The sequence below is a fragment of the Pyrgilauda ruficollis genome, unplaced genomic scaffold (assembly GCF_017590135.1).
Source record: "Pyrgilauda ruficollis isolate IOZ18807 unplaced genomic scaffold, ASM1759013v1 scaffold19, whole genome shotgun sequence".
In the NCBI taxonomy this organism is placed as follows: Eukaryota; Metazoa; Chordata; class Aves; order Passeriformes; family Passeridae; genus Pyrgilauda; species Pyrgilauda ruficollis.
In genome coordinates this window covers 8147290-8168322 of record NW_024518095.1, presented here as the reverse complement: position 1 = coordinate 8168322, position 21033 = coordinate 8147290, and the positions used below count along the sequence as shown (strand labels likewise).

General features: G+C 42.0%; 1 protein-coding gene across 4 annotated transcripts in view; it reads left to right on the top strand.

The window, feature by feature from the left end:
* The first annotated feature begins 11609 nt into the window (after positions 1-11609).
* KCNC2 (potassium voltage-gated channel subfamily C member 2) overlaps positions 11610-21033 on the top strand; it is a 100524-nt gene continuing 91100 nt past the window's right edge. For 3 of the 4 annotated variants that reach the window (XM_041465671.1, XM_041465669.1, XM_041465672.1), the window contains exons 1-2: positions 11610-11919; positions 12614-13371. In XM_041465671.1, the coding sequence (XP_041321605.1) occupies positions 12739-13371 (633 nt within the window). In that variant the 5' untranslated portion in view covers positions 11610-11919; positions 12614-12738. The remainder of the gene's footprint in view (positions 11920-12613; positions 13372-21033) is intronic. The other variant, XM_041465670.1, reaches the window with a different exon arrangement.

Sequence of the window (21033 nt, the reverse complement as noted above, 5' to 3'; positions counted from 1 at the left end):
TTAGAACAATCATTTTGCAAGTGCCTGATGTAGCAGCACAGTTTAAACCAAGATATCCCGCTTTTTACAGGTTTAATGTGCTTTTGAGAGGTATCTGTTCTAGTTATTATTGTTACATAGATCCACATAACCACAGGAAATAGGCACTCCAAAAATTCAGTTATTTATTTATTAAAACCAGTGCAGTTAGAAGGGAATCAGTTGTCAGTGCCAGATAATTAATTTTCCATATTCTTAGTGTTTATTTTTGATACTTTCCCCCTTGTTTAAGACTATGTGATTTCTAAGTTCTTTTTCCAGTTTTATCTTGGTATGCCTCCAAACTTTTCTTTTGGGAGGATCCTTCTTGGAAATTAGCTTCTTCAGTAACAGCCATAATGCTAAAATATGTTCAGAAATAAATCAAAATATGAACTAACATCCAGCAAGAAAATTCTCTGGGGAAAAGGATAGGAGACAGGGCAAATAAAAGCAAATAGTAGCTGCAATGGCATTCCTAGTGTTTAATATTTTTTGTTCATTCATTCTTTTGACTTCCCTCTTCCTTCTGGAACACCAGTCATAAAGCAAAGCCTGCCTTGTAGTATTGGTCCATGTAAATACTCTTCCTTCACATAAAGAAGGACGAGATCTGTCTGGAAGAGATTTTACAAGGTTGTCTACTCCATTATTCTGTATTATCTGAAAAAAAAACCCCAGTTGTGCTGCTTCCTCACTTGTGAAGGAGACTCCACCACATTCCCAGGTAATCTGTTCTATTGCTGGTACAAGTTGCCTGCTGATTGACCTGAATATTTCTTGCTATGGTTTAAGCTGATTACAGTTTCTGCTAGCCCGTCCTTCCCTTATGTAACAGCTTTGAAAACTATTATTACATCCCCTTTGATCTGAAGTCTGCTAAATATGGCTGTTTAGGAAAATTGCATTAACAGGACAGATTGAAGACCATTCTCATTTTTCTTCCATAAGTGCCAATGGGTACTTTCCTTGTGTTGAATTCAATGTTCTACATGAGGCAGAGTGCTCTGGCTAAGGTCTTGCCAGTGAGGTACTTGCATTATAGAGCTTACTTTTATATCAGATGTATTTCCTCCCTCTCTCCTTCCTTTCACAACCTGATTTTATTAAGTCTTGCTGACATTGTGATTTTAACTCATAAATTTTCTTCTCAAGAACTGATTTTTCTTGTGTCATTTCAGTTGAAGTGAAACGGTGAATGCTACCATGCTTTGAGATATGGGGAGATGTTCTTGCTGGAAAATCTGGTGTGAGTGTCTCAGTTTTGTGGGAGCTTTGTGCTTATGTTTTTTTTTTTTCAGGCTCCTAACAGGTTTGCATCAACTTTACCTGACTAGAAGTACTATTTCTCCTTCCCAGGTTAGCTTCATAGGAAACCTGTTAGTGAAATCCACAGCATAAACATGGAATATTTAATGGAAAATAAAGAAGAACTGTACAATTTTATTTTTTTAATCTTTATTTTTTTTTTAAGAGCAGGGGTAAAGGTAAAAGGAAGCCAAACCAAAATGTAAGGTGTTTAACAGCAGCTTTTGTCATGCACCGTATGTAAATAGTCTCTTATGCATTTAATGCATGTAATATGATTATGTGTGCAGGTATTTATTAGGATAGGTTTTAGCGTTGCTTATTTTTGATACCATATGGAAATGAAATCTATGGAAAATACTTTGTGTCCACTGAAATATCTGTATTAGATTTTGAGATGTGTAGTAATCCTTGTTGCAGTCCGATGCACAGAAATGCAGGTACGACGAGCCAAAGACTGTTTCTCTACAACAATGTTCAAGATGTAGGGTGTCTATTATTTCCTGCTCCTCTCTTTTCTTCTTTTGCTTAAGTTAGGCTGCCTCTAACCAAGTGAAGTGAAAGTTTTTGTTCAGTAAACATAGCGGAGGACTGCTGTTTCCAGGTGAGATCTTTCTTCAGCCCCCTTGTCAACTTGCTACTGTATTAATGTCTGCAGTGCCTTCCTCCTCCTCCCCTGGGAAGTTGCTACCATAAATAATACATAAAACTGTGAACTGCCTTTCACCCTGAAGGAGCAGTCCACAAGGTAGCTTTAGACGCTAGTCAGGATTATGTCAAGATTACTAACGTTTTAGTATTCTTGGTTTAATTACATTTTTCTCTCACTAAAATGAAAGGAGTACTAAAAACTGCAGCTGTATTAGTTCCAAATAAACATGGACTACAAACTGTTCCTTTGCATTTCAACTTCAAAGACAACTTATTTTTGATAATTTGTTAGATTGAATTGTAATCTTGGACTGTAGAGACTATTTGATAGCAGCATGAATGTAGGCTGTGAATTCTTAACATATCTATGAGCAATTTAAAGATGGAAATAAGATGGTTTTTAAAAAAATCAACCCAGAATGAGGACAACATCAGTTTAGATTGAGTTTTAATTGTTGGTTTCTAATATCCATCTTGATAAAAAGTCTTCAGAAGCATCAAACAAGAATTGGCATGGTAGTTGTCAGTTTGGTGATCTAATAAAATGTAAATGGAGGCTGGTGTCATATCTGTGCTTCTGGAAATGCTTTATGTCCACTCTATACCTGCAGCTGATTGTCCTGTCACCAAAACAGGATGATGGAGATGCTTTGCCCTTTAGGAGAGATGATGAACCATAAGACTTCTTGCCCGTCTTGAATGCATTTTGCCTAAGGGAAGGGCTGGGTGGCTGTAGGGTGGGAGCTGGCACATGGAACCTCCTAAGAAATTTTGAAAATTAATATTAAAAGCCTAAGCCAAGGAGATATTAGAACACGTAAATGAACCTGATAAGCAGTAGTCCTTTTTTCCCCCCCCCCCCAAGATTAGCATAATATTCACATTAATTATGATACTGCTAGATTTTAAATTAGAGCTTCCTTTTGTGGAGGAGGAGTACCAATCTTTTAGTCACAGTAGTGGGAGAAATTTAAAGGTATATTTAAGTCAGCAGCTCTGCTCTCAAAGCATCTCTTTTTGCATTTTTTCTTCTACTCTGCCTCCCCTTTGCTGCTGAATCTCTTTGAGCTGGGACATGCCAGTGACTGTTTCATTAATGTGCTTTCTAGCTTTGAAGAGCCTAAAAGATGTGTCATGGCCTGAGCAAGACACAATGCACACTACTACATTGGGATATAATCCTTGCCTCAGAAAATGTAAAATATGAGTTGGAAAAAAACATGAGACCGGGAAGACATGAGGATGGGAGACAGGGAATACTGTGTTAATGATACAAACAGCTCACTTTTAATGTAATAGCAAGCATCTCAAATTGCATCTTGCTTAACAAGTACTTATGGCAGCAATTTATGGTATGAAAAGACTATTGAAAAGTCATAGCAAATCTTCAACTCTGCATAGTCTAGCAGGAACACTAAGATAGGTCCCTAGATAGGTAGGGGTTAAAAATATTACAAGGATTTTATTTGTTTAGGCAATTTGCAAGCAGATCTTTAGAAGCTATTATTTTTTAGAGAGGGCCTTTGAATCTCCCATGTGATATTTCCTGGCTGCATAGTTTTATAAAAAAACAATTGTTTCATGATATGAGAATATTCTTCCATTTTGACAGTCAACATTTCCAAAAAATCTAATAGGGAGGATTTTGTTGGCTTTGTTTGTGTGCTGTTGTGAGCCTTGATCTTGAGAAAAAGCAGATGAGAACCTGAGTGGAACACAATGACTGCAAGGGGCTTCCCTGTGCACACCTTGCTAGCAGCTGTCTTGCACATTTAAATGGTTTTCCCAACTACAGCTGATTGACTTCTCTGCCAGTCCTCTTAAAGGCCAAATTGCAAGCTAAGTAGAAGGGTGAAAGTTACAAAACTGGCACCTTAAATTCCCACAAGAAGCTGGTAGGAAGTTTGTACCCATGCTGCTGCATATGAGCGGGGATCTTGAAGTGAAAATGTCTTCTTAAAAAGGGATATCAAACTTTCAGAACATTTTAGCCTGTGTGCTTTCAAGTTATAGGGAAATGGAGGTTTTACAGCAGCCCATTCTCAAGAAAAGGTGTCATGAGAGTTGTGGCAGAGTCTTGGTTAGTCCCTGACAGGTGTGTGCTGCTTTAGGGTACCCCTGTTGTGTTGTCATAGTCTTTATGTTGTGTGCTTATTCCAAAGAAAAAGCAGAGCCTTCCAGAGCTTTAAGGCATATATCATTCTCTTTTTGAATATGTAAAAGTTTATGGAAATCACCACAGCTATAGTGACCAGCAAAAGTGAAATGGGCATTCACTCTTCCTGGACACAGATGTTAGAGGTTGATCCCCATTTCCCATTTCTATGGACAGATCAGGTCAGTCCAGGACCTAACACCTGTCTGTGTTCTGGGTTCCTACTGCAGGAGATGTGCAGGGCCTCAGATCAGACTGCTTATGCCCTGATGGCCCCATTCCTTCAGTCCAGGCCCATCTCTCCACATCTCCACTCACACCCACGTGCCCAGAACAGATAGGTGGCTGTGGCTGGTGTTTTGTTGGTTGTATTGTACCTCCTGTCCCAGACCCAGGTGGTGTGCTCAACAGTATTTGCTGTAACAGCAGCCCCTGAGCCTGCACCTACCCCACCTTGGTCCAAACCAGCTCTTTTTTCTTTTTTTTTTTCTCTTTTAAGGAAGGCATACTTCTTCATTGCAGTTCGAAATAAATTGAGAAAAGATTTCAAGGGTATTGAATATTGCTGAAAAGTTTACAAGATCAGCATGGACATGGCATGTTCTGTGACAGCTAAGTGTAACAGTAATTGTGACCAATGTGGTTTTACTCTGTGACTAAGTATATAACCTGACTTATTCAAAGACGTAGAGAAACCTGCAGTTTTACAACCTGGTATTATTTTCCTAATACTAAGAAGGGCTACTAACTCACAGTTAGTTAGGCTGTTTCTGCCAAGGCTTCCCACCTCAGCATGACCTTGCACAGCTCTTTAAGGCTCACTGGCACCTCGTCTCTGAGGAGGAAATGCTGATGATGCTACCTGCAGTGGATCTGGTGATTCCTATCTGGCTCTCCCCCATCTGGTGGGGTAATGGTTCCAGTTTATGGGTCATAGCAGAAATCTGTGGCAGCACCTTTCTCTTTGGCAAGCAAGACCAAAGCACAAGCAGAGGAGATGCAGTGTTTATCTCCTGAGAATGCTGTTCTGTTTCCATGGCAGTAGACAGCTCAGTCCAGATTTGGGCAATCTTGTCTGCAAAGTAGCACAAAAAAAAAAATTAGGAGAGGGAAAACTTGACTGCAGCTGAATGGAGGCAGTCAAAATTAATCAAGCTTGCATGCACTGAGATTGGGTCTGCCATATTCTGAGACTGCAGAAACTAAGAAGAAACCTCCTTGCTTCCCACACTACTCAGGCATCTGATTTCAAATCTGCCTGCCTCAGTCAGTGATGCTCTGTGGGACACTTCTGTGCCTTGAACTCTTGGAGTTCAGGGCCATTCACTATATGTGAATAGCTATAAACTATAGCTATTCACAGTGGGAAGAAAAAAGTGTTGCAAAACAAAATTATTAAACTTTGAATCAATAGTAGAAAATTATTATTACAAAGTATCTTCTATACACTGATAATCAATTAAATTGCTGCTGCTTCAGGGCTGCCTCAATGATTATCAGTGCAAGCATCTTCAGAAGATGATCTATTAAAGCATATGCCTGCATTCTTGAGGCATTTGTATTATGGTCTCTTCCTAAATATTGATGAAAAGAATGGAGATTGCTAGTCATGGGATGGAGGAAGATGATAGATGAGGTTTCCAGTTGAACTTCGGTGAAACACAGAAACTAGGTGTAACAATGCCAGTCACCCGAAAACCTCTGTAGTCCTTATAGTGTGTTTCCATTGCTTTTGGTAGCATGCGAGGGAGGGTGTGCTGACTTCCTCAAATAAATCAGTCATATATAGATTATGTATCAGATTTGAACTGATTTTAGAAGATTAGTAAAAGTTAGCATTAACTGAAACATAAGACTCCTTCCAAAATATTTTATTGAATGGACCTAATCTTTTAAAAACACAGACTAGCTGTTCAATAACTGTTTGAATATTAAATAGGTAGGAGATAGAGTGTATGCTGGATGATAGATAATTTAATTTACCAAAATAAAAGTGTAAAGGTCTCTTTTCCAATTTTTTCCCTACAAGTCAAAATATGTCCAAGTCAGTTTGATCACTTCAAAGGCTTAGAAACTAAATATCACTTTAAATTTCTTTACAAGATTGTTTAGTGGTACATACACAGTCCTCTATAAACTGGCTGTTTCTTAATACAGTCTTTGCCAATGAAATGAAACTGCCAGATGTGTCAGGGCAAAGTGTGTTACAGATGTTTTTTTGTTTAGGGTTGTTGTGGTTGTGGTTGGTGTGGGATTTTTTGGTCTTTGTTCTGAAGAGACTTCTAAAATTAGATTATAAGGCACTTCTGTTTAGATAAGTTTAGTTCTTTCAGAGCATGCACTTCTGTAGCTGAAGAAACCTAATTGTCCTGAAATCTAGGTGATTGTTTATTATTTATACTATATGAATGCTTAACACTTGCAACCAGATGAGGCCCTCGTTATAACGACACAAAGTTTTATTATTTATGTGTTGCCCAAAAACTTCAGTTAAAATTAATGAGAGGGATAAAAAATAGAAAATCACAGAAATTTTAGAGTAGAATTTCCCAAAATTTTCATTACACTGCCAGGAAACAGAAACTCCTCCAAGTTGGTGGAGGCTACCTTGGCTCTGCTGGCCATGTTGTAAGACAAGATACACGGCTTTGGCATTTCCCCATTTTCCATCTCTCTGCGTTTTCCAAAAAGAAACTGAAAGCTTTATTTCTTTTGAATGAGGAAAGCTTGTACCCAAGAGCTGTTGGAGGTACTGCACTCATTTTCCTGTCTCTTGGGTCTCTGTATGCTTGATGACGACATTCCAAAACCCGTTTCTTTCAGTCTCTTTAAGTACTAAGAGCACCTGGAAGAAGCTCAGTCCATGTATTTACACTTGAACTAAGGAGTAAATGGCTGTGGAGGAGCTCAGTACTGCTCTCACTGCCCAATGAGTCTTTACAAAGACACTGTCTTGCTGAGAGGTGCCAGGCCCTTAGAAGTGGCTTCATGTGCTGGCTAGTTACGAATGAGAAAAACACATCACTGACCTTCCCCTGAAATCGAAGGAAATTTTCAGGCTAGATAAAAAATTAATTTCAACTATTTTAGCACTGGACATTAAAAAGTGTAAGTGTGGACAGAGCCTGAGGCAATATAAGGCATTCTCCTTTTATAAGCAGAATGTAATATCCTAAAGCTCTTGAGAAAATCTGCATCCCACAAACGTGAATCAGCACTGACAAAGGCACTTGAATCACAGCAGAAACAGGTGAGTAATCTTGCCTTCCACCATCTTGCATTGCTAATACCTCTGGCATTAGTACTGGGGGGGCAAAGGACACCCCAGGGTCATGAAGGAAAAAGGCAGTGACTTGAAGATTCTGGTGAGGTTGACACTGGACAAAGGCCATGCTATTTACCTCTGATCTAAAGGAACAGTGGAATGGTGACAGTTTCTAGGGGAGAGTTTCACCAGGTGAGAGCAGGTACCTGTGAGAACAGGTACCTGGGATCTGAACGCTTATGAGCCTGGAGGAGGTGATCTATTGGAAAAGCTGCACTTGCCTATGTGTGTCCTTGTAGCATCCCAGGCAAAACAATCCTGAGGTAGAGGATTTTCACCCTTGAACACACCAACCTCTGCCTTTCTTTTGAAGAGAGAAGCCCAAAGCTATTTTTAATGTACATACATTTTAGAATTCCATCCCCACCACTAGGGAAGGCAAAGATTTAACCATATAGCCTGGATCATACTGGGGATTCCTAATTAGGCAATGCAATTAGTGCTCACCTGTACTTTTTTCTATTGTGTCATCATCTCTTCTCAGGAGACCCCAGTCTTGTGTTCACTATTTTTAGTTTCCTCGATAAGTGTAATATAAAAGAACTGTTTCCAGGTTTTCCTTTTTTAATGAGAGATACCACATTCCCCAGAATTTCACAGGGGGCTGAAATTTAGGAGAAAGAATATGAAGCACACCTGTCTGTATAAAGCCTCTCATATGGAGAGCTCCTGTGTGCTAGTGTGGGACTAAGAGTAGGCTGACTTCATCACAGCTTTCGCATTTTGTACGTCTGTCTTGTCCAATCTTATTTTTATTCATATTTTTCTGCAATAAGACATTTTTCAATAATTCTATGTTATTGATCAAACCAAGCTTATATCTCAACTGCCTTAAAAAATGCAATCCAGCACTGGAATTTAAAAATAATGACATCTTTCTGCTAGCTTTATTTTGAGCTTCATCCAATTTAACTATGCCATGGCTCCTTACAGTTCTATTTCAGAGATATTTACTTAATCTATTAATTCAGGGGTTTTTGCAATTTCAGAGTAAGATTCTGAATAATCATCAGTGTACTTCAGTATAATGTGGCTGCCATGTTCTGCAAGATGTGTAACGAATTAGTACATGTAATTGTAAATAGTAGAGATGATTATAAATAGTAATGGAAAATAACAAAATACATTAAAAAACAAGTAGAGGCTTAATAAAATGTTAATGACAGTGGATAATTAAAATAATTAATTTACTTATTTATATAAATTGATATAAATAGATCATATTTTATCTTTGCACTGTCTTCAGTTATAATTTTTTATTATAAAATTGATTATTTTTTGTTTCCCACTTCAACACCATATGAACAATATTAAATAGTGATCTGCTCTAGAAAAATTTGGTGGCTTCAACACCCCAAGTCCTCCTCAGGATGGCAGATGTTGTCTGGCCAGGTTCTCCTTCCCAGGGGCCCACTAGTTAACAGGGACAGACCTCCTCCAGAAGGTGATTCAGAGAATGACTTTAGCTGAGGTACACTGCACTTTTCCTCAAATTTGCTTTTCTTTTGCACAAGTCCCTACTTCCATTTACTCCTGTTGTTAGACAGCTGGTAACCCAATGAGTTTGCATTGCAGTACTCAAGCTTGCACAAAGAATGATTGCTCCTAGTAAATGAAATGCTCATTTGCCCTGGTTTTCTCACAGTGATAATTGTATCTAATTTTATTGCTTTGCTGGTGAAAACCATAGCATAGGACCTTTCCCTTTGTAAATGAATTATTAGCCAGCAGGAAAAATCAGTTGTGCATTGCTCAGGATCACTAAGCTCCTCAAATAAGGCCCGAAATTTTGAGCTACAGAAATGTTTTCACTTGTCTTTTAAATGAGTATGTTTGAGCATGTGTGTAAATAGTTTTTGGGTTTTGGGATTTCTTTTTTCTCCTTTGCAGACATATTTCATGGTAAGGCTCACTCAGCAGAAGCATTTCTCTCTCTTACATATGTCTCATGCTTTCACTTTTACTGGAAGCAGTGAGGAGTGCAAAAATTCAGGTCAGACTCTTGTAAGGAGGAAATTAATTCAAAAATGCCACTATGTCTATGTAAGATATTGTGATTCAAGAAAATTTCAGCTCTGGAAAGTCAACATCTAACATAATTTCATCCTTCATTGAGAAGTCTGCCACATGATGAAATTACAAGGAAGAATGACACACAGAGAAATTAACAGCATTATATTTAGTAACAGACAAGTTATAGAATGTGAATTTTTTTTATATGACTGAAGGACTATTATATTCTGGAAGAGACCATTCCTTTTCTTACCAATTAGAAAAATTCTTTCTGTTGCTTATTTCTACCATGCAATAAAACCCCCTACGTGCTTCATAAGTCTGAAGTCTCAACCGGTTGCTCATAATAAATGCCTTTTTCATGGCAATGCCATTACAGGAATGACTGTAAAGATTTTGTTTATGAGATGCCATCCTTGTTAGTCTCAGGTTTCTTAGGATTTTGGGTGGGTTGTGAGGGGTTTTTTGGGGGGGTGGTTAGCAGGGCTGGGTTTGGGTGGGGGTTTGTTGATTTGGTTATTGTTGGACTTTTGGTTTTTGTTTTCTGTGCTGTTTTTTTTTTTTTTTTTTTTTTTTTTTGGAGGGGTCAGCTTCTTAACTTGGGCACAGATGTGGGACTTGAGCAGATGTTGACAGTTCAGAAGGAAATCCTGGTACTCTCTGATGATACAGTTTGTGTAGTTTTGGCAGCTACTGCCACCCTATGGTTTTCCATAATGGATTAATGCTGCAGAGCTTTAATGTATTGAATTTCTCCAAAAACCTCTTATAGGTCAGAGAGAAGACAACGAATATTCCTTTTGTCTTACTCACTCCTTCTCTGTCCCCTTTTCAGAAAAATCCTAACTACAAAGAAAATCAAGGATGGCACGAGAGGCCATAGGTGGCATTAGGATAGTAGAATCTTTTCCACTGCACTTACAACTATGTAATTGAATATTAATTTTGGTTCCAAGGGTTTTCACTAACTGATTATATCTGCTTTGGCAGGATAGATTTTACTCCTTTTTTTTTAGGAACTTCAAAACGTACATCTGGAGAAAGCTTCCAAAACCCATTTCTTAAAGTTGCTGCTACTTTGGGTGCCTGTGTTTATATCATGGATGCCACATATAGACAGATCTGGGTTAAAGCAATCTGGTCTAAGCAGAGTGTCCTCAGAGCATTGCTTCCAGCAGAGCTTTGCCCTCCAGACGCCAGCAAGTGCCCAGCCGAAGGCTCTGATGCAGAAAGAGGATGTTTCAGATACCATTATTCCACTCATTGCCCTCCTTCAGGCCAGGGAATACCCTGTACGTGGAGGAAGACTTTTTTCTTTTTCTTTTGAGAAAGCGGGAAGAGGGATCACCTCTCATGTTGTATATCTTCTCTTTGGGACTGGAAGCTTCTTTCCCTTTGACCAACTCATATGAAACCAGGCAGCAGTGTAGGCTGTAGAAAACAACTCAGCTGGCTTGGAGGCAGAGATCTGGGACTCTCTCATATATTATAGCGCACGGGCACTGGTTTTCCCCATATTAGTGGGGACTCTCAAGTTCCATCCTCTCTGCCACACCCAACCTCACACCTATGCAGCGCACAAAGTCTGAAGTGCACCCACTGCTCTTTATTTTTCTTAGCCGACATGGAAACTGGATGCCCTCTCCTTAAGCCAGATCCCCAAACCCCGCTGCCGGCCGGCGCAAGAGCTGGCTCTGGGGCTCCCCCGAGTCGGGGGCTCCCCCAAACCCCGCCGCCGCCGCGGTGCCCCGGCCCCCCGCCTTCCCTGCCCCGCCCGCCGGGGCTCTGCGGGCGCTCCGTGACCCTCTCCTGTGGGCCGAGCAGCTCCTCTCCGCAGCCACCTGTAGCTACGGCTGATTTTTCTGCATTTCTCCGAAAAAGAGCTATTCTCAGCCCGGCTCCCTTCCCGCGTGTTTTACTTAAGTGAACCAAATGTCCATGCATCAGGAGCGGAGGTGGTGTCTTTTTCGGAAAGATGCAGCGCCTGTTTTTCCTGTCGCCTCCCCGCGCCCCCCAGGCTGGTAGCGCGGGACCGGAGGGGTGTGTAGGGCTGGCTCGGCGGCCCCTGCCCCCGCCCCGGGGCGGAGCTGCGGCCCCAAATGAGGTACGATTTCACCTTGGGGTTCGTCTTCCTGGAGCGCCGCTGGGATTACGGCCGTGCCGGTCCCCGCTCATGGCTCTGCGCTCCGCCGGTGGTCCCCGCTCCCAGCCCCGACGTGGAACGGCCGCATCCCCCCTGTAAAATGAGGGGAGCGGGATCTCCGCGCGGGCGGCGGGAGCCGCTGTTACGCCTGTCGGAGTTGAGCATGGAGGGAGGTGAAACAGCCACCTGAAGGCGGAGAAACACCCGAAGCGACAACAAGTAGTCTCGCCAGGCAGGGCGGCACGGAGCGCGGCTGGGGCCGGAGCCCGCCCCGGAGCAGAAGCCGCTGTCGCTGCTCCGGCAAAGGTAGCGGCCGGGCGGCGGGAGGGAGCCGGGGCTGGCGGGGAGCGGGAGGCACCCGCGGCGGCGCTGATCCCACCTGCCCTTCCCCGAGATGCGCGCTCGCCTTCGTGATTTGTCTGAGAAAGTAGAGAGCCGAGCTCCACACAGATAGCTTTTCCTAGAGTATGCCTGCTGCCTGCGCTGATGGGGTGCTCTGTATTTCTTCCCAAAAAGCAACCCTTTCCTTCCTGCCACAGTGGGGGTGGGGAGGAAGAGAAAAAATATCTAAGTCTTCTTTTTTCCCCCTCGTTAAGCTGTTAGGACAATAAAAGATAGATGCCCATTAAATAATTAACCGTACACTTTATGTTCCATCAGCTCGGTTCACACAGCTCCGCGAGGGAGAAGGGGGTGGGGACGGTGGCGGATCCATACGGGGTCGAAGCGGCAGCAGTGCCATTTCGGTAGCCTGCTTCCAGGGGAAGCGGGAGACAGCCCGGAGCTGTGCCCGGAGCGGGCAGGCGGCACAGCCCTTCGCGGAGGAGCGTGCGGAGCTGGCCGGCGGTGGGTGGTGGGGCGGGCCAGGAGGGCTCTCCCCTGAGTGCGGGTCCGCGGGAGATCTTGGGAGGGGTCCGGGACAGGCCGTGACCGCGGGGAACGGTCCTCCTACGGTGGTGCTTGTGGGGCTTCTCCTCGATTTCTTCTGTTTGCGTTTAAGGCAGAAGCTCGTTCCCCACGGACCTCCCGGCGATCGGCTGCCCCCCGCCCAGCGACCGGCGCGCCCCCCTCCCGATCCCCGCCGCCGCCTCCCGCGCTCTCCCCAGTCATGTCCCACCCGGAGCGATGGGGAAGCTCGAGGACAACGAGAGGGTGATCCTCAACGTGGGGGGCACGCGGCACGAGACCTACCGCAGCACCCTGAAGACCCTGCCGGGGACCCGCCTGGCTCTGCTCGCCTGCGAGTCCCAGAGCGAGTCCCCGGGCGGCGAGGAGCCGCCGCCGCCCCCCAACCCGCCGCCGCCTCCGGCGGGCGGCTGCCCCGAGCCCGGCAGCGGCTGCAGCCCCCGGGGCAGCGGCGGCGCCAGCGAGTTTTTCTTCGACCGGCACCCGGGGGTCTTCGCCTATGTACTCAACTACTACCGCACCGGCAAGCTGCACTGCCCCGCCGACGTCTGCGGGCCGCTCTTCGAGGAGGAGCTGGCCTTTTGGGGCATCGACGAGACCGACGTGGAGCCCTGCTGCTGGATGACCTACCGCCAGCACCGCGACGCCGAGGAGGCCCTCGACATCTTCGAGGCACCCGACCTGCTGACGGGCGAGCCGCCCCCCGACGGCGACGACGACGACTTGGCCGCCAAGAGACTGGGCATCGAGGACGTGGGGGCGGCCGCCGAGGGCAAGGGCGGGCGCTGGCGGCGGCTGCAGCCCCGTGTCTGGGCGCTCTTCGAGGACCCTTACTCCTCCCGTGCCGCCAGGGTAAGCGCCGCCGGCCGGCGCTCCCAGCGGGCGCTGGGGACGCCGAGGGGCTGCTGGGGTCCCCGAGCGGGAGCCGGCATCACGGGGAAGCGAGCCCCGCTTGGGGTGTGCCTGAAGAAGTGATGCTTTGGTGGGCCACTGCAAGGGGCGACATCGGTCCACGGGGGGTGGCGGTGCTTGTCCCCTGCACATCTGCAGGCAGTGCCAGGCAGCACGGGGGTCCCGCTGCCATCCTTCCCGTGGGAGTGTACGGGGGTGAGGTGGGAGCTGTGCCCCGAAAAGCCTGCAAGGGAGCCATAATCAATCCCTGGACTGTGTGTGGAGGGGGTGACTCACTGGTGGACCTCTTTGTGTGTGGGTGTGAGCAGGAACAGCCCCAAGGCGCCCTCATACTCCCTGAGCGCCTGCATGAATGTGTATTTGGGGCCAGGGCAGCTGGTCTGAGGTCTCAGATTTGGGGTCAGGTGGTGACAGTGACACAGAAGAGCGACCTCAGTCCGTTCTGGGCTTTGCTCTGTCTGCACTGGTAGGTGATCCCTGTTCAACAAAGTAAATGTGACAGGGAGTCACCCTGGCTCATCCTCCGTTGATTTCTCAGGGTGACCCTGGCGGGCTCAGTGACTGAGGGACTGGGGACAAGACAGTAAGTGATCATACCGACTTCCTTTTACTTACATAGGGATTTTAGGTTTTTATGCTCACTACTTTATACTTTGATGAGTTGGATTTTAGTTCTGTCTTTTCATTGCAGTTGTCAGTGGTGATGAGGGTTCGCTTTCTAACTCAGGGCTTTGGAGCAAACAAATGGTTGTAATTCCTTTGAGAGAAATATGCAGTGGTGTCTCTAATTTAACCAGAACAGCAACCACCAGCAAATCCTCCCTGCAATACAAAACAAAGGACTTGTAACAGGAAATGCTTGATTATAAAATGGCAATAAGTATTTTGTGGCATCTTTATCAGGATTTCCACAAAGTATTCAGAGCTGAACCTCATTCTGCAGAAAGTGAGGTTATGGTGGGTGTAATCTCCTAATCAGTTCCACTGATCCTGCTGGCAGTCTCACAGATGTGCACTTAAGTGTATAGTTTAGTGACTTCTGGGATTGTACCCCATGGCATGATGCAGTTTCTGCCCGCTCACCCTATGAGCTTATTGAGGTAAGTTAAACAGAAAGTAAAACATACAAAATAAAGTAAATCACACTTACTACTGTCACTTACTGAGTGCCAACATTGTTTATGTTTTTGAAGGTTGCCTACCAGTATGTTTTCCCTCAACACCTGGCTCCAGTTGATTCTTAAAGTATGTTTTTAATAAAGAATGGGTTCTGAAGAAAAGCTAGAGAAGTGTCTATCTTTGCTCCTCAGTGACATACCCACATCTCACATCTCAGCTGTTGGGATCCTAAAGGAAATTTGGCTGTCAGTTACCTGACAGACTGTAGTGTGTGCAGTGATTGCCCTGCAGGTCTTCTTTCCCTGACTGTCTTGTGGAAAGTTGCTGACAGTGTCAAAACTGCAGCTTTTATGACAGAGAATCTTCATGCTCAACTTTGCTGGGGAACTGAGGAGTACGGAGTAAATGTTAGATGGAAGATACCAAGAGAAGTAGGAAGGTAGGCATGCTGTTGTGCCTTGGAGTTGAAGTTGGGTTTTCAGTCCAGTCTTTGACAGAAGCTGTAGGCACTTACATTGCAAATTTTCCATCTGTACTGGGTCATCCTGAACTATTAGTAGCTTGGGTGAAGATATTTCAAGTTTGCAAAATGAATACTGTAATTAACACTGTAGTAGGAAATTGCAGCATGGCAATATTAATCTTTTAGAAGATGGAGTATTTACCTTTTAATAACTTAACTGGTTTTAAAGACTTTATTCTGATTTCAAACCCAGGCAGCCAGAATAAGGCAGTGTCAGAACCATAACATTGTCTAAATCTGTATTTTCATTTTCTGAAGAGCTATACTTGATCTTTCAGGTAGGGAGGCAACTTCAAGAATTTCTGGTGAGTTTTAAAGCATTAAAGTGAATTTGTATTTAAAGAGTCGCATGCACTGAGTAAGCACTCTTGAACACAGTAATTTAAGCTGATGGTAACCTTAGTTTGGAACCGAGACATTATGTTTTTCCACGCCTGAAACAAGAACCCTTATTTTCTCAGTATTCTGGCAAATGCACTCTTGTTTTATGTCAGCTGAGATGATGACTAACTCTAAAAACATTTGAGTGAAATCAAGACAAAACTCTGCGAACATCAGTCTTTGCCTCACAGTGTTAGTTACTGACTCATACACCGCTGAGATTATGGTGGGGCTGCTTAGTGATAAACTTTCCTAAGAACTGTGGTAATTATTTTCTTATAGCATTACTGATTTAGGTTCACTAGTGTCTTTTTTGGGAATTATGATGCTGATAAAAATGGGATATTTTCTGTTAATGAAATGGTACTTAATATCTGTGATTTTCTTTATTCGAAACTGTGATCTCTAAAAATAGAAATTTATAGAAATTCAAATATAAGTTGCCATGGTAACCTCTTTGGGGATAGTGCACGCACAAGATTATTCTAGCAAGACCATTCAGTGATGTTATATAAATAGTGGAACTAGTTTGTTGACAAGAAGGTTTACTTTAGCTGAGATTCTAAAAAATGCAACTTTTCGTACATGCAATTTGATAGCCAGATAGCGACATCTACTAAACATGGGACTTCTAAATATGAAATATAATCCATGTATATATGAATGCTTTGAAATCTGCAACACTTCCCTTTGTTTCCCAAGTTCAGGAGTTAGGTCTGAGTGTCATTTCTGTCTTCATATTACCATTTTGGATTTCATAGACCGTGAAATGAAATTAAAGAGTGCAGCCGTACTCCTTTCACTCCACGCATAATAGAATGATCATTCACAAAAGGCTGTTTGACACAATGCTGTTAATGTAGATATGGAAATCTACTGGCATAAGGTGCTGTCATAGGAGGAGGAGCGCTGGGCGACTGAATCTTTGTGCGTTGGTTTAAACCTCTCTGAAACAGACACCTAATTCTTATCTGACTAAAACCTGTGCACTGTTTTGTTGGTTAATGTCTGTAAGTGATTTTGGTGTCCAGTGGCTCCTAAGTGCCAGATATTTGTTTGCTTTAGTAAAGTGCAAAGATAGATCTAAGTAGTTTGTAAGAAAGCACAAGAGGCAATATTAAGTGCTGAGTTCAAAAAGTGTCTGCAGATGTCTAGCAGGACCTGGAATGCCAGTGCTCATCCCAGATATCATATTTCAAAGTAATTACCTCTAAAGCCTTTTTACTTTTGAATAATAGTTGAAAAATGATGCTGTTTAAAGAAGTAATTAGTATTTGTCATTGGTTTTTCCTAAGGATTACTCCTGTACTGAGTGCAGGAATGCAAAAATGACCCTGAAATTCATCAAGTCCATAGCTATATATCCTTAATGTTTTGGGAAGACTGTAAATTTGTTCGTGGGTAAGGGGCACCACCTGCCACGTGGGGTAGTTAAGCAGTGCAGGAGTCAGCATGGCCCAGGACACTTGAGCTGGCACTGCTGTTCGTAGCAGCTGAAGGCAACTTACACAGCCCCTTTGCTATGGTTTTTATCTCTAGGAAAGATCATCATTACTTGGTTTACAAGGAAATATAAATCCTAATTAGCAAGTATTTGTCAAGTTTGCTGTAAGTAAATATTCACTGCAATGCAAATAAACCTTGCACAAAATGCAAACTGCACAAAAACCTTGCAGTCGAGGCATCAAGATACATCCTGCAAGTACTCTTAAAAATACTGATGCTGCTTCATCATGATATTGGGGGGGAGCTGTATTTGAGCAGTATGGGTATTTTTGGAGGGATACTCTTAAAAATACTGATGCTGCTTCATCATGATATTGGGGGGGGAGCTGTATTTGAGCAGTGGGTGATATTTTTGGAGGGAAAAAATATCACTCCCCTGTACTGCTTTATATGATGTTAAATTGTCAGAGATTCCTTTCAGTCACCCATTGCATCTAGCTTTGGACATTCAGTGAGGTGAAGAATCAGCTGAAATGAGTGGGATGGGAGAGGGGAAAAATATGATTTTATAGATTCCCTCGAGAGGCTAAAGATGCAGAAATTATGTTGGAGAGCATTCTTAACAAAGATAACTTATGTCTTTATTTGGTGGCTTGCTTATGTTTTCTCCAGGTACCTAGATACCTGTTTTGATACCTGTCAAGAAAGCCTTGATTTAGGAAGCCTGTCATGTACTACGGTGAATGACTGAAGTGAGTTATATTTTTAGGGCTTTGTCTGTTCTGATGCAAGACAGGTTTTATTTTTGGTGGAAATAACACTGCTGCATCAGTCTGAAATACTGTGAATGGAGTGATGGAGGTACATTGATCTCAGAGTATATGTTTGTAGATTAATAGTGAATAGCAAAGGTTAGCTTTTTAACTGATAGGAAGCCCTTTAACACATAAATGTAAATCTTTACTCTGTCTTTTATTCAACAAGGAAAGCAGGCATACTTCAGATTTTACCATTCAATTATTAGTTAGGCAGACATCTGTCTGAAAATGGCACAAAGAAAATAGTTAAGGTTGATGCTTCAAAGAGGGTATTCCTTTTGTTGGTAATCAAAGCACTGGATTTAATTATATGTGGGAAATAGTCAATTACATGGAATTAGTGAGAAGCAGTCATTCTGCTTGAAGCATTTATGCCATGTGAGGTGTCTTTTTTAAGGACACATCAAGATGTGTTTCTAATGACAAAAGTCATAGTGCATTACTATTACAGATATTCATACACTCTGTAGCTTCATGCATACATGGGCTGCCTAAATCGCATTGTAAGTAATTTTTATTAATTTACTTTTGGCATGCTGGCTTTTAAAGGTCCTGATTGGAAATTCTAGCTTAATACATGACGTATAATCCACTAGCTTGATCTACCCTAAGTGTAGATGGTTTCTGATGGTACTGACATCAGTGAGGTAAAATCAGCAAGATTTCTTCCTTCCTAACTTCTGCCTCTTCCTCTACAGCTGTTCTGCCTGATGCTGCTAGTGTTTCCATGGAAACAAGCCAGCTCTTCGCTTCCTCTTCCCATTGAAAACAGCCTTCTCACTGTCACTTATTCATCTGGGAAAAGGATTTTGTCATGGCTCTGACATAAATGACCCAGAGATGATCTGCCCTATCATTTCAGAAATAGATGCTATTAGGTATGTGCATGTGCATACAGCCAGATTGTCCTTCAGTGGCTCTAAAATAATTTGGTTAATGGACTTAGGTTGAATTTGCTTTGGTGTAACTGGAAGTGGAAATCAGCTAATTAGACAGAGCCAAATATAGTAACAGTGTGAGAAATATTTCAAATTGAGAAATCTGGCAGACAATGTTCTCTTTTTTATGTAGTTAATATAGAATGTAGTATTTGTCATGTTTGTTTACAGTGATAAAATTCTTAAATGCTTTACTTTGAGGATGAGAATTTATTCTCAAACTGATTAAGATGGTGGTGGGAGGAATAGCTCACAACTTAAGATGAATATTGTATAGGTTTCAGTGCTACTGTCAGATGAGGAATCACGTTATCATGCACATCATGTGATGCAGTCAGAATACGAAATAAGTGATGCAAGAAAACTGGTATCTTCAAGGTCCTTTTATTCTTAAGGTGTTTGGTATTTAGTCCAAAGTACATATATCAATCAATACCCTGTGAAGAAATCAGCATTTCTTCTTTATTTGGTGAATTTGTGTTAAGCCATAATCAAAAAAGTTCAGAACTCAGACAAATTCAATATCCTGGATTAATATCCTTCACTGCAGAGACTTTAATATACTATAGGAGAAGTTTGTGCAAAATTTGCCTATCCTTCTCTCCCTTAGTGATCATTGGCAGAACGTGATTTTTTGTTCTCTTCCTATGAAGGTGCCTTGCAGCTGGGGTACAAGAATAAGAGAAGAAGAAAGGTTCCCTCTATAAATTTTTAATGTTTTAATAATCTCTTATAAAAGTTATTTCCAGTAGTTTTAAGATGGAAGAAACAAGTTCTTCTCATGATTAAGTGCTGTTTCAGCGCTGTTTGTTTTTCCGGAGATAGTTCCTGCTCGTCCTGTGATTCAGATTCGTGGCTCATCTTAGGGAAGGAAAGTTTCCTTCAGCCATGACTGGAAGGAGAGGGTTTATGCTCTCTATATTTAGCACCCAATGGAGGTAGTTTGTTAACTTTTAATTCTCTTTACTAAACTTTTCTTTAGACCTCACTTCTGTCAGCATGATTTACATAAGCTTACCGATTTGGTGTAAAAAGTTGTGGGGATTTCTGCAGTTTTTTTTTTTTTAAATTTTTTTTAAATTGTGAGTAAATTAGTTAGGCAAATAAAATATGGGTGTAGTATATTCAGAATATCAAGCTATCAGCTGTCAGTCTACTTAGTGTATTTCTTGTAGTTATACAGTTCCTTTACATACTCCTTTTCTTTCACAAGCACTTTTTGAGTATAAATCAGTAATTGCATAGGAATAAAAATTTTATTTTAAAGAAATGCTAAGCAAGGCTATTCAATGATTTTATGCAGTGAAGAAATAGGGGAGCTACGTCCAGTCTTACGTGTGCTCTTACTTCCAAAGAGCCTTCTCGCTGACGCGAGGGCTGAAACATGAGGATATTTCACACGTCAGAAATAATTTATTCTGGTGAACGAAATATTCAGCTGGGGTAATGTGCAAGGACATAGTAGTATAAATTTAGCTTGGTGATATTTATCAACATGATCAAAGGGATTCAAGTTGTACTGATGACCTGGTACGTTTTTTCCCCTGTAGCGGTATACATATAACATGTATATGTTGGTATAACTAAATGGTAATTTTATCAGATGCTATAGAAATAGCTGTAGAGAATGAACATGAATCACATGTTTTTTGTTTTGTTCTACTAATTTGTTTAATTAACATCTTTGTTGGTACTATATGATGACTAAAGCAGTTTTGAAAGAAAAACTAAGAAAAACTCCACTTCCATCTGTTAATCTGAAGTGTTAGAAATAGAATGCCATCTAATCACATGAAATACAATGTCTTGTGATTCGTGATTTGCTTTACAGATTTCCTGACTGAAGTGGTAGCTTGAAGCTTAAAAATCAAATCATATAATTATGTATTATAGTAGTGTGTTCTTATTCCCCCTGCTGCTTTTAAGTTGAAAATTCTGAGGTGTTGCTGTGGTTTTGGTCTTTTTACCAGTAGGTTTAATTATTACAGTACTGTGATAATTCAGTTCTGTCTTGTTACAGACAGCCTTTTGTAGTTTCTTAGTGTTTCTAGGTGAAACTTAGATATTGGTTCTTTGATGTATTCCAGCAAAAGGCTGTAAACAGAGTACAATCTCTTAGCCCAATGCAGAATAGTGTGGTAGAGTTTATTAATATGCATGAAGTATGACACGCAATATGATCTAAGCTTGTTTCTGAAATAAGCATAGTTTTAAATAAGTATAGTTTAAAGTGTTTACATTTTCATTAGTGCATAGCATAGAGAATTACATTTTTCCACTCTGCCTATTTTTTATAAAAGGGTAAATATCCCTTGAAGATTATGCATTTGGTTTGGATAATTTTTAGAGTACTAAAGATATAGTAGATATATAGCAG